General features: G+C 41.0%; 1 protein-coding gene across 3 annotated transcripts in view; it reads left to right on the top strand.

Moving 5' to 3' along the window:
• Positions 1-13836, top strand: part of SLC25A24 (solute carrier family 25 member 24) — a 31851-nt gene that overhangs the window by 508 nt on the left and 17507 nt on the right. The window contains exon 1 of one of the 3 annotated variants that reach the window (XM_071750986.1): positions 8431-8790. The exons of the other annotated variants lie outside the window; for them this stretch is intronic. Coding sequence (XP_071607087.1) covers positions 8605-8790 — 186 coding nt within the window. The 5' untranslated portion in view covers positions 8431-8604. Of the gene's footprint in view, positions 1-8430; positions 8791-13836 lie in introns of those variants that run through there. 3 annotated transcript variants of the gene reach the window in all.

The following is a 13836-nucleotide window of genomic DNA, read 5'->3' as shown; positions in this document are numbered from 1 at the left end:
TCGTTTAAACGTAGAAATTTCAGCTCCCAATTTAGATTCCTGATACTGTAATGAGACCTTATCGTGGTCTTTCACAGCAGTTCAGCTTGCAATTTACAAGTAGCTCCACTTCTGATACAAGCAACAGATGCTTATTTTCTTGTAGAAGACGGACTGTATTCCTTTCTGCACTCAGACATTGGAATGGGCTGCCCAAGGACAGTGTATTCTCTGTCCCTGGAAGTTTTTAAGAGACTGAATGTGGCCCTGAGTGCCATGGTCTGGTAACCATGGTGGTAGAGGATCAAGGGTTGGAGTTGATGATCTCAGAGGTCCTTTCCAACCCGGCTGATTCTATGATTCTATTCTATTCTGTTCTATGTATGCATCTGTGATTACACTGAAGCCAACTATGTCATAATAGCACATAGAATCATTTAACCCTATCATCAGCTTGGTTGGAAAAGATTTTTAAGATCATCGAGTCCAGCCATTAGCCTAATTGCTCAGTCCACTGCTGAACCATGTCCCTAAGCACCACACCTGCATGTCTTTTAAACACCTCCAGAGAAGATGATAAAAGGTGACACATGCAACACTCTTCTTATAAGTGTAGTTCAACATCAGCACTGTGTGCTCTCCAGGGCACCGTTTCATCTGTGAGACTCATTCTAGTGGACCAAAACAAAGTAAGCTCTGAGCAACTTCCATCAGGAGATCAGTTTCTTCTTCACAGAGTATTTCATAAGAAAACCCTAACACACAGCATGTCTTTCCGTAACCAAGCATTTATTCACATGCTAAGAAAAATAATTTGTAAGATTACACATGCACTATGATGCCGAGATCCTGAAAGCTTGTTGCAGCTTGTGGGAGTAACTACTGCCCCTGCTCAGGAAAAATCAGTAAAAAAAAAAACATTTTTCATAGAATAAATACCTGGTGAATACAGACATCACATGCTGGTATGTGGCTCCATATACCAAAATGTTAACCACTGTGCTGTAGCATGATCCTAGAAAAAGAAGTAGTAAAGAGTGCTCTTGCTTTTTCTCTGTCCTAGAAGATCCAGGGCATAAAAAGAATTTATATACAGCTTTCTAGTAAAAAGAATTACAAGGTAGTTCTCACTCCATTATTACTTTCATATTCATAACAAACACTTCCCTTCAGAACTCCCTAATTTCAAGTAACCATTGGCTCTGAAAGAATATGTTTAATGTGAATAAAACTGCTATAAAGACTTTTTTGTGAGGAGATGTAGGCATGTGGCCTTGACCTAGGAACTCCCCCTAAATTCCTGCACTAAAACTATTCTGAAAGTTGTCTTTCTTTAATAGCCTGCAGCAGCTTACAATACATCATACAAGGCAATTCTTTGGGTGCTGCATTTGTCAGCTCTCTGTTAAATGCAAAGTAAAAGATTTTCAGCACCAAAAGGAAGAAAGTTAGTATTTGGTGGGTATCAAGCTATACCAAGATATGCCTTTCCATCAAGGCTAAAGAACCAGTTCCAAAGATTTGTTAAAAAGAGATGTTTCAGATTGATGGAAGAGATTACCATACTTAGCTGGAAGGCTCTGCATATTGAGATCTGGAAAGAAAAATAGGGCTAGAAAACCAGAAAAAAATAGAGGTCCATACCAGATAAATTACCTCTAGGAAACCTGATAAATGTAATCAGTCCAGCTATTATACAATTCCTTAAAGAAAAAGTGAAATAATTTATTCTTGGTTAGAAAAGTAGATAAACAACTTCCATAAATTATTAAAGCCTATAGATTAGCAATTATCTCTTTGAGCAGTCTCTAATGCAAGCAGATCCTCTGTATAACTGAGCTTCTCAAGACTGTGGAGGAGTTTACATGCTGAGTGTACCAACAGGCTGTAACAGCCCTGATCAGCTTCACCTGGGTCCTCACCCACCCCCAGTCCAGGAGACTTATTTGAGGTCATCTCTCAGGTTCTGGCTCTTGTGTGAGGGCCCTGTGCATCTGTGGGGTGGGTGTTGTGCTGCAGGCTTGCCTGCACCTTGTGGATGCTGACCTGCAGGTTGACTTTTTAGTTTGATCTCAGATCTGTCCTTTCATTGCAGATTTAGCTGACTGCTAGGCTGTGTTCTCAGCCTGACCTCAGGCCTGCCTTGCTGCTGTGGATATCTGCTCCCCTTGCTCAGGTACTGCAGGGTGGGCCTGGCTGTCTGTTACTGCAGTCCATTTCTAGCTCCTGGGGGGAGATCTGGCCCTCACTGTGCTCTGCCATCCCAAAAACTGCTAAATCAAATAATATGTTGGTTGCCCAGTAGCATTTGGAGGTTGTAATCAAATACAATTCTTATCTGGGATTATCAGCAAATCTGGGATTGCTCCATGAAAATGTATTTCACTGTTGCTTTGCATATGGGGTAAACACTTGGACCAATGAAATACAGCCTGTCCTTCCAACCTTCTGCCACGCAGGCAAATCAAAGAAGAATCTATTTGCAAATATGAATTGTCTAACCCTTAAGTGCTACCATTTGTCTGTTTTCTGTGGTCCCCTTTTCCTGTACAACTCCTAGCAGTACGACACACTGGATAGGAATTGTAACTATGCACGATGTACTTATAAAACCCAAACCTGACAAAATTAGCTTTTCTTCCTTGTTGCTTCAGCCTAGAGAAGAGAGAAGGCTCTGAGGTGACTTTATAGTGACTTTCCAGACTTTCCAATACCTGAGGGGGCCTACAAGAAACCTGGGGTGGGGCTTTTTTCATGGGGGAGATCTGGCCCTCACTGTACTCTGCCATCCCAAAAACTGCTAAATCAAATAATATGTTGGTTGCCCAGTAGCATTTGGAGGTTGTAATCAAATACAATTCTTATCTGAAAAGTCTTAAATTTGTTCAGGGGTTCTGTTTATCTTCTGAAACAGGTGACTTGAAAAGATCTTTTGTATGAAATATAACATTCTTGATCAAAAAGACTCAAAGTCAAAAATGTCAGAACCACATTTCTAAATATATTTTGACTCCTCGATCAAAAAATTCTCAAAATAGCGAAGGAGTTTTTCAAAAAAGGATAAACATTGAGTAATGTAACAGTCTTGTGTTATCATTGATGTAAAGCTTCCGCAAGTTTAAAGCACTGGAGTTTTATTTTAGGAGAGACTCATAAATCTTTAAAGAAGTTGGATGTTAGTCAAGCATTTACAAAACCTCAAAGATTTAAGAAAGATCAGTGTTTTTTCAAAATATCACACTTAACACCAGGATAAGCCAAATAATTCAAAAGCTGATTGCTCTCCTGAAGAATTTAAGTTTCAGTCACAAAACTGTAGGAATAAAAAAAATCACTTGCTTTATGGGCAATTCAAGTCCAGGTCTCTGGGATTTTTAAATTCTCCATATCACCAGTGTATATCATTGTAGGAGACAGTGCTGATGTGACCTGTGTTATCCACTCAGCCTTGTTTCCTGCAGCATCAGTTCCCTACAAGTCACTTCTGTTTCTAATCTGTAATTATATTTCCTGAGAGTAGTGGCATGAGAAAAACCTTGAAATGTTCTCCAGGTTTGGCTTTAGATGGATCACTACCCTTGATATGACATAAGGTCTGGGCTACAGTGTGTATCTGGACCACTGATCTCATCAGCAAGCAATCAATTGTAAGCAGCCTGTCTGGGTCATGGAAGAGATTAATTTGAATGTCTGAAACTAAATTAAACTAAAAAGTTAACTTAGTGGGAGCTAAATGCAATGTGAGTAAGTAAAGTAATCATGACACTTATGCTGCTTTAAGCAGTATGTGGTGAAGTCTCAGTCCTCCAGATGTGTTTCTACATGTCTGGTACAAACCCACAGAAGCAGTCTCCCTGAATGATCACTGCTTTCATGTGGCGTGGCTATTTAAAGCTGTGCTGTAAATAAAGCTCAGGGGACAACCCCAATCCCATGAGGTGTTCTGTGTCCTCCAAAACAGTGATGTGTCACACGAAAAATCAGAAGCATACCCAGGTTAACCTCCACGGACAGCATTACATCACCATTTATTAAGTCATCATTTTTAGTGTTTGCAAACAGTATTTATCTGTATTACGGCACCATTCTTTCTGAATTAAGATATGATACCTTTTTCACACTAAACCAATCCAATGCATGTGCTAGAAAAGACAAAAGCCACTAAAGAAAAAAAATACGTGAGAAAATAATAAAAGAATGGTTTTCTATGGTTTGTTGTTATAGTAAGATGTCAAATATGTTTGTTTTAAATAATTGTTTTACAGTGATAGTTTAAAACTCATCTAACTGCATCTGTATAATGGATCATGTATTCATTTTACCTCAAAACAAGAAAAGAGCACTGAACTTTGTTGCCTTTTAAATACTTCTTGCCTTTGTGTTGCTTAATTATATCCTCCTGTGTGTATCCTGAATTTTGCTCCTTCTGGTGACATGAAATTTCTGGATGTAGTTAACAGATAATTCTTTAACTGTGTAGCAGAACTGAATTTTATCTCCTAATTTAAAAAATCAGTCAGCTTCACTACAGTCCCTGGAGTTAAGCCAGAAATTACTTTTGGCTGAGGCAGTAGCCTATTTTCATAATTTTAATATTATTTTGAAGTGTTTCCTTGCACATAGAAAAGAGCTACCATATCTAGGGCAGGCACTGATTCACACAATTCAGCTGAGTTATCTTTTAGCCTATTAATAAAACATATCAGGTCTGCTTCTAGCCTCTGAGGTTTTGTGATATTTATAGCACTTCCTCTAAGTGGATAGTATTGATGTAATTTAAACATTTATTGTATATGCAATGATACATATACTAATTAAAAGCTTTTGGTTTAGCAAGTTAAATGCATATGTTTTTCTGATATTTTTCTGCTATTCCGATACTAATCAGTGTTGGTATCAAAGCCTTATAAGTACAAATACTCAATACAAATAATATGAATGTTACAGAAATAAAAGAATAATCTTTTTGTAGGTGCATATCTTGGGCAGAGATATTTCTTAACCCAGATGTCCTTTGTGGCTATGCTACTTTCTTCAAGCAAGGCAAAAATCAGAGTGCGAGCTGATGGCATATATTCAAAACTCCTTTTTAACAGACAAGAACTCTAGAAATTATGCAGCCCCAAAACCTGTCACATGAGACCATTTGTAGAAGAAATTACAGTTTTGGTAGTGCCAGCTTCCAAATAATAGGAAAGTTTTATTTCCTTATTAGAGATGTAAAAGAGGCAGAGCTCTGGAAATACATTTGTGGTCACTGTTTCAGATGTCCCTGCATGTACTCCATTTTCAGAGAGACCAATGCAAATCTGGGATTGCTCCATGAAAATGTGTTTCACTGTTGCTTTGCATCTGGGGTAAACACTTGGACCAATGAAATACAGCCTGTCCTTCCAACCTTCTGCCACGCAGGCAAATCAAAGAAGAATCTATTTGCAAATATGAATTGTCTAACCCTTAAGTGCTACCATTTGTCTGTTTTCTGTGGTCCCCTTTTCCTGTACAACTCCTAGCAGTACGACACACTGGATAGGAATTGTAACTATGCACGATGTACTTATAAAACCCAAACCTGACAAAATTAGCTTTTCTTCCTTGTTGCTTCAGCCTAGAGAAGAGAGAAGGCTCTGAGGTGACTTTATAGTGACTTTCCAGACTTTCCAATACCTGAGGGGGCCTACAAGAAACCTGGGGTGGGGCTTTTTTCATGGGTATGTAGAGTGAGGAAAAGGGGCAATGGCTGGAAACTTCTTGAAGAGAGGAGATTTAGGTTAGACATGAGGAAAAAAATATTTCCTGTGAGGGTGGTGAGACATTGGAACAGGTTGCCCTTCCCTGGCCAGGTTGGATCAGGCCTTGAGCAACCTGGTCTAGTGGGACGTGTCCTAGCCCATGCAAGGGGTTTGGAACTAGATGATCTTTAAGGTCCCTTTCAACCCTAGCCATTCTATGGGTCTGTGATTTTCCTCTTTTATCTTGAATTTCGGACTACTGACATTAACTATTCAGAAGTGTTTGTGACAGCTACAAAGATTTTAGAAAAAATCCCAGTATCCCATTGAAGTTCTCTTCTTGCCTTGATCTTCTATTTATGCTGCTTCTTACTTAAGTCAATCATTGCCCATCAGACACTACTTTTAACCCACATTACAGGTAAGTTATAACAGATTATCAGTGACAGTCTGGTATATATCATCACTAAAGTAACAGTTCAATTTAATTGTTAAACAATATTTTAAGTGTGTGTATATGTAGCATACATAGTCACTCTGAAGTGACAGACACCAAAATGCTGTCTGTCATTATGCTGCTAGGTAGATGTTAACACAGTGCCTGCAGGTTACTCTGAGGGCTTGCATATAGCTTTATTCATCAGGAAATGAATAAAGATGTTGAACATATAAAAGATGTTAGCACACAATATATAGGGTAAAACTTCCTGAGATCTGTTTAAATGTATGCTTCAGGCATTTGGTATGAATTGTTGAATGGTTCTAGTTCATACAGGGTGTTAATATATAAGTACAGTTATTTAGTATGATAGTCATCATGCAAAAAGATAACTACTTCATCAAGATCTCAGAGAATGACAGTACTGGATATTAGAAACCTAGTGATATGCAATAGGAACTTAATTTTAAACTTATTTTATTCTTTAACTTAAACATTCTTTCATTCCCACTTATGTCATATTTCTACCTAGTGTATTTAATAACTGGTATAGTTAGTTATTAATTGTACTTTTGGATTAGTGGTAAAAGAGAATATTGCACTCACTGTACTGATAAACTTGTGATGATGATGGTATGAGTAGAATAACAGAATCAAGGGCCACTACTTAAAAACACTACTTAAAAGTATCATGTTGCTGGGGTGCAGTGACATCTGCAAAATTCCTTGTCCCAGAAAAGATTAGAGTGTATTCACACTGCTTGTTCTAATACTCAATGTTAGCAGTAGTACTAAAGTAACATTTATAGTTGGACCAGTCTCATTTAAAATATTTATCAGTAAGGTGGAGGCAGCAAAGTACACTCTCATTAAGTTTCCAGATGGCCCCAAACTGTGGGGGACCACGTGGTGTTGTTGAATGTGGTGTTCTGGAGATGGTGTGACAGGGACCTTATGAAATTTGACAAGGACAAATGTGAAGTATTACATGTAAGAATTAATAGCTTCTTGCAAAGGTGTAGGCCAGGGAGCTGTTCTGCTGAGGAGGACCTGAGGTTCTTGGCAAAGAGCAAGCTGAGCATGGGCCAGCAGCATCCTGGGCTGTATTAATATGAGCATGCAGTTGGAGAGGAGTAATTATCCCCTTCTACTCTGTGCAAGGTAGATATTTAGATACTCTAGGCCATTTCTACATTTTCCAATACTTAAAAGACATGGATAAACTGGCAGAGGACCACCAAGAATTCTTGTGGCTAGAGCACTTGCTTTGTGAGGATATGCTGAGCTCGCTCAAAAGGGGAAAACAGTTTTTGTGGGGACCTAAAAGGAGGCCTTCACCCTCCTGGTCCCTATAGACAGTAGGTAGATTTTATAAAGAAAATGTGGCCAGGCCTGGTTAAGAGACACCAGGCACAAAATTAAATGGGATAGGTTTGGACTGGATTGAAGGGGAAAAGCTTCCTCCCCAAGGACAGTCAGGGGGAGATTGTGCAGCCTCCGTCTCTGGAGGTAACCTGTTCTGAGTTAGTGGTTAAGCTCTGAGTCGTGGACTACAGACTGCCCGAGGTCCCTTCCTACACCACTTAACCTGTGATTCAGTGACCCTCTAGTAAATCACACAACTTTTCCATGTGCAAATCTTAGTAGTGACTACCCCTTTCTGAAATACCCATCAGTCTCTAGTCAGACAATGTAGCATGTTTGCTTTGTTGATTACTGTTTGTGGAAAGCTACTAAGTTTCTTCTCTGAGGCTGAAATGCACTTTCCATCGTTGTATGATGACTGAAAATGCACCAGGAAAGCAAGGCTCATTCAGTGGCATTTGTTTCCCCTGCAGCTCTCTCATGGGGAGCGTACTTGCTGGCATTTCCTATCTAGCTGATCTTATACCTGCTGTGTCATTTAAGTAATCTCTTTTACATTTACTCCACTGATTTATTTATGAAATAATTATAAAGTAAAAAAACCCTAGACGTTTCGTCTTCCAGGTCTTTGTTCTGTTAGGCTAAACACGCCGATCTCTTTCATGGACGGTCCTTCTGGTCTCTGGAGAGGGGGCCCCTCACGCAGCTCTAACCAGTCCTTAACCGCTGGTGCCTAGAATGAGCCAAAGTATTCAAATTAAGTCATTGAAGCCTTATTGGTATTTCTCTACCTGTACTAGGAACGTTTAGCCAAATATAGACGTGTCAGTGCAGGAAGGAGAGCTGATGCGAGCACGCAGGGCTTTCCTCAGCCGCTGGTTTCTCGCTTCCCGCTTCAGCGGCGAGGGGGAGGAGGGAAGGCGGGGAGTGCCCATGGGAGAGCCCTCCTCCCCTAGCCGCTGAGGCGGGTCCGGGCTGGCTCCTCCAGCTGCGGGCGGTGGCCGGAGTACAGGCGGTCCCTCCCGTCCGCGCCCAGCCGGGGGGAGCCGAGGGCCGAGCGTCCCGCTGCCTATACCGCACGGCCCCGCCATGTTCCAGTTCCTTCGAGGCTTCTTGTTGCCGGCGGCCGCCTGCGACGGAAACAGGGATGGCGACTCCCGGTACGCTAATCTCTTCAGGAAGCTGGACCTCAACGACGATGGAAAGGTGGATATCGCCGAGCTCCAGACGGGCCTCCGGGCCATGGGCATCCCCCTGGGAAAAGAGGCGGAGGAGGTAAGAGCGGCCCGGGGACGCGTTGGCTGCCCTTCCCTGGTCTGTAGCCGCTTCACCCCAGGGTTTCTCCCGGAAGAGCCGCTAAGGAGCGGCGTGTTTCGGCACCCCGGGGCCGTGGGGAGGCGAGGCGCGGCCTGGCCGCCCCACCCAGCCGGGACTGACCAGCCCGGCTGGCGCTCGCCGTGGTGTCCCCGGGTCCGCCTCGGGGAGCTGCTCCACACCCCCGAGCCGCATCCGAAGGCTTTGGGCCTCTTCTGGATGAATCTGGCCTCGGGCCTGCCCTTTTCCCAACTGGGGAGGCCGTGCCTGCTTCACGGGCTGCGTTTACAGGCACGCCTCGGGCTTACGAACCAGGGATGCCGAGGGGGAGCGGTGCTGGCAGTGCGGCTGTCGGCCCTGCTGTTGCCCAGCGGGCTTATCGAGTTAGAGTCTTACTATCGAGTCTAGAGTCTTGGCTTCCTTTGACTCTTCGTTGCGCGATATCTGGTAGCATACTCCTCCCTCCAGCGCGATAAAGGAGGGTAACTCGCAGCTTTTGACTGTCACTACATGTTTTTGCATGATCTAGGTAAGAATAAATTAAGGCTTGCTTTAGGCAGCCAGTAAGTAAGTCTGAGCAACAGTAGGTTGTGGTATCAGATCTAGTTATTGAATCTCCATAAATACATGGAAAGGAAAAGATTCTTCTTGGCATGGGTTGTGTCTGGTGCCAAGGCCCTTCTGTGTAAAAGTGCATGCTTGTAACAGTGGCTGTCAAACCACAAAACAGACAGCACACTCCCTTCCTGTGGGTTCTGCAGTGGCTGGGTTGAACTAATAAATGTCTTTGTCCCCTGTTATCAATGCTGTGACCTCACAAGTCAGTAAAACTGGGGTCATCAAGTGTTCATCCAGTGTTCCAGTGCAGTAGTAACAAATCCAACCTGTAACTGGTAAGGAAACTTCTCAGCTGTTTTCTGTAGGGTGTGCATAGGTTCAGTGAGGCTGAACAGGTACAGCTGAGATCTGTGCTGGAGCTATTAGTGTAACAGTCCTGTTCTTTGTTTCAGTATAAAGAATGGTTAGATGGCATTCCAATGCCTTGCCTGTACTGCTTGCACATTCTCTGAAAAGAGGTTCAGGAAACTGAACTTATATTTTGACTTAAGTGTTTAGAGATACGTTTGGTCTCAGTTGCAGTGACCTTATACTACTTAGGAGGCACTCAGCCAGTTCTGTCCCATGGTCTCATTATTTGGTCTCTATTCTACCTCTTTTTGTTATACCTAATTCTTTGTTTCCTGTACTTAAGGGATAAGTGTATGATGGATGAGTGGAATAATGCTTGTGTGAGAGTATCAATGAAAGCACATTTTAACTTCAATATTACTTCTGGTCAAAATCATATTTACAATATGTATACTTTGTATACAAAGGAGGGTATATAAAGGAGGGACAGTTTAGTCTATGTGCTTATCCATGAGAGTTGTCAGTATTAAGAGCATTCTAATTGAGATATTAAGTCTCACATAACAGACACATTGTTGAAAACCTGTTGTTCCAGTTTGACTAACAATTTGGGGTTTTTTATTTGCATTGAACAACAGGAGAACAGCTCACCAATTAATTTTCTGGTGTTTAATGATGGTGGTCTTCCCACATAATTCACTGAAAACTCACAGACACAAGTGGTTTCCTAAATTTTGAGAACTTCCAAGTTATTTCTCAGGGTTGTCATGATGCCTTTTATTAATCTGTCAAATTACTCTCTGTTGCTGTAGGATACACTGGAATTAAACCCATGAAATCAGCAGAGATAAGCTAAACTTACCTGGATGCAGTGGAGAGGAGGAACTGAGTGCCTTAGTTGCTTGGGAAAACACAAAGTAAACAAAATGAGCCATGAGTCAGGTTGCATGTTTGAGAGGAATAGAAGAATTGTTGGTGTACACTAAAACCTCTGTGTACTCATTATTTTAAACTTAATGGTGGGCACAGTTTGAACTAGAAACTGGATTAGTTATATATAACTGTTAATAACTATTATGAGAGCCTCAATAAAACTTGCTTTCAGGTTTTTTTTCTGTTTACTTACATAGGTAACCTGCTCAGCTCAAAGCTGCTTTCTCCCGCTTCGCTTCAAACTCTAAAGTGATGTTTTGTTCAGTAAAATGGCTTTTTACTGCTTGGTAAGAAGGTATTTTATTGACACAGTCAGGTACTAAGTCATCATATTTTTATTCGGGGAGGAAGAAGTAATTTTATAGTTATGTGTAACTAAAGAGTAAGGAAAAGAGATGTGGAAATACTATACAACATGGCAAAGTGTTACCAGTGAACTGCTCAGCCCTGCCAACATAGTGGCACCATGGGGTGGGCAGACTGTGAGGCATCCTAAAGCAGAACAGGCTTTGGTGCCACGTGGCTTGCACTATTGCTAAGGGTCTTGGTTAGGCTGACAAAAATACTTTCAGGGCTGGCTTGTGTTGCATGGGATGAAATCCACATGCATGGGAGTGTTGGTCACTGTACTTCAGGGAGGCACAGCTCCAGCTCCTTCCTGGTTACATTTTGGTCTGAGACTTTGTGAGTGTTACTGTGTTTCACTGCAAAGTGGTTGGTTCCACTGAAGTTACCATCTTCATGGTGTCAATGAGTTTTTCTCTTGAAACTTAATTCCTCTCTAGAAGGAAGGCCTTTAAAAGATACAAAGCTGCTATCCCTTTGAGTAACAGAGTACTGGTACGCTCTTTATTTCACTTTTTGTCAGTTGTCTTGGCGTTTTTTTTAATGTTTGATGTATGATGAGACACTGTTTTAGGTGAAGTAACATCATAGGTATTAGAATTGACGTGAGACCATGTGGTAAGCTATGGAGGTTGCATGTCTCTCTCAGGAAGAATATGTTTTTTTCCCTAGGAAAACATAATGTAACAGAAGCTCCTGACCTTGTGTCTACTTGACTTGTCTCCTGACAGTATCTGACATACAAAAGGAAACCACTGGAAAATCTGAAATGTGTGCTGCTTAGACGTTGCCAGAATGACTCCTGTTTTATATTGTAGTGTATTGCCTGCCAGGAATGGGTAACTTTGCAAAGCCTTATGGTATGGTCACTTCATTTAGTGGAGTTGTCTGGTAGCAATGCAAATAGATCAGATCTCAAATGATCTCATACTGTGCCATCAGAATGCTCCGAGTGTTTTAGGTGTGAGTGGTTGTATGAAGTACTATTTTTGTTCACCCTTTCCTTCTGTTGCAATCAATCCTTACAGTAAACCTGTAGGAGGTGAACCCTATATTCCAAGTTTTGGTTTGCAGTAGAAACAGCAAACAGTCAAATTGTGGTCCTATTTATACACTGAGTCCTGGAGCTAGGAATACAAAAATGTTACTGAAATTAATAACAACATTCTGGAAATGAAATAATGCTTTTATCTGGCCTGACTCTGTCAGGTTTTGACATAAGTCTTTAGTTTTGTTAAGGCTCCTTAAATGAAGAAACAGTGTGATGACACCTCTGTGTGCTGAAAAGAGGACACAATGAGACTAAATTCTCAGCAAGCAGAATATGGTCTGTTTAGCGTAGTTGACTGTGTTTATGAAAATTTTTAGTCCAACAAAGTCTAAAAATACTCATAACACTTGAAGTGCTACAAAGAAAATGTAGAATGCCATCAGGCAAGGCAGGCCCCTGTGCCCTGTTACAGGGCTACCTCTGGGTGTGAGGGGGCTGGTGACAGCAGGGCCAGGTCTCTGGTGTTTCCCTCTGTGCTTTGCCCTCTGAAATCTACAGCTGGGCAGTGCTTCAGAGCTTGAGACATTGTGGCTGTTCCTAGTTCAGAAAGCACATACCTGGTTAATTACTGAGTTGAATACTTCTTCACTTTTTTTTTTTTTTTTTTTTTTTTTTTTTTTTTTTTAATTAAGATTTTTGAGCTTTTCTTAATTTTGATAATTTCCCTTACATGACAAATATAGAAGGCTAGTAGATTGAGTTAACTGAAGCCTCATCATTATGTTGTAGCTTGGCAAGAAATATACAAAAAACACTGGTTATTTTGGCAACTTCTTAGAAGAAACACGGGCATTTTTGATAACACTATATCTACTCCTAGAAATTACTATTATATCTGATAGGTGGATTCACAGTCTTACAAGCTTCAATACTGTCACATCTATTTGTCATTCTTTATGTGAAACGAAGCTTTCTGCCACTTCAGCACTGTGCCAAAACTGGTAGTATAGATTTAAAGTAGATGGGCATCTTCAGCTTTTTAGGAAACCAGATGTCACATCTCGTGGTTGTAGAAAAGTGAAACTATGTAGTTCCTTTAAATTTTGCTTTTAAAAATCTAATAGGTGTTCCCACAGTCAGACATAATTGTCACTTAATTGTGAAATACCACAAACATCTTCAGTGATGCATCTGACTTCAGTTGTAAGCAAACATGTAAGTAATTATTTCATTTCAATGTGTACAACTTCAGATGCTTTTACTGATGTGTGCTGTAGTCTCCAAGTTCCCTTATAGAAGAGCAAGATGAATATATTTGTTTTCATAACACTTTAAACAGCCAGGGAGATAAAATGAATTTTTTGAATACTAACATGATAGGTTTTTTCCTGAACAGCAACAGGGTACAGTGAATGATGAATTTTTCCCCTTGTTGCAAGGGCAAGAATACCAGGCACCAAATATGGGCACCCTCACCCCTGGAGGATCTCTTAACTGCATGTTGAAATGCTTTGCTAAATCCCTTGAGACAGCAGTGTGTCTCAGGTAAACTAACAAGGTAAACTGATATATCTTTTAAGTTGACTGTAGGGTGGGGATGTTTTTGTAGCACAGTAGTCTTGTTTAATGGAAAAAGTCAGTCTACCAAGTATGTTCAAAGTCACAAATAACAGTGTAACTTGGTAGGAATGATGAATGAAGTTACGAGGGATATTTTACATCTTCCATTTATGCTGTTTCAGATTCTTGGAATCTAATTCATAGTTATGAGTTGAGAGAGTTTATCCAGGTTTGGAGGGAGCAAGACATACTGGAGTGCATACTCATGG

This window comes from Heliangelus exortis, chromosome 8 (genome assembly GCF_036169615.1).
Source record: "Heliangelus exortis chromosome 8, bHelExo1.hap1, whole genome shotgun sequence".
In the NCBI taxonomy this organism is placed as follows: domain Eukaryota; kingdom Metazoa; phylum Chordata; class Aves; order Apodiformes; family Trochilidae; genus Heliangelus; species Heliangelus exortis.
The sequence above is the reverse complement of the archived record's forward strand: the minus strand, read 5'-3'. Positions and strand labels throughout refer to the sequence as shown.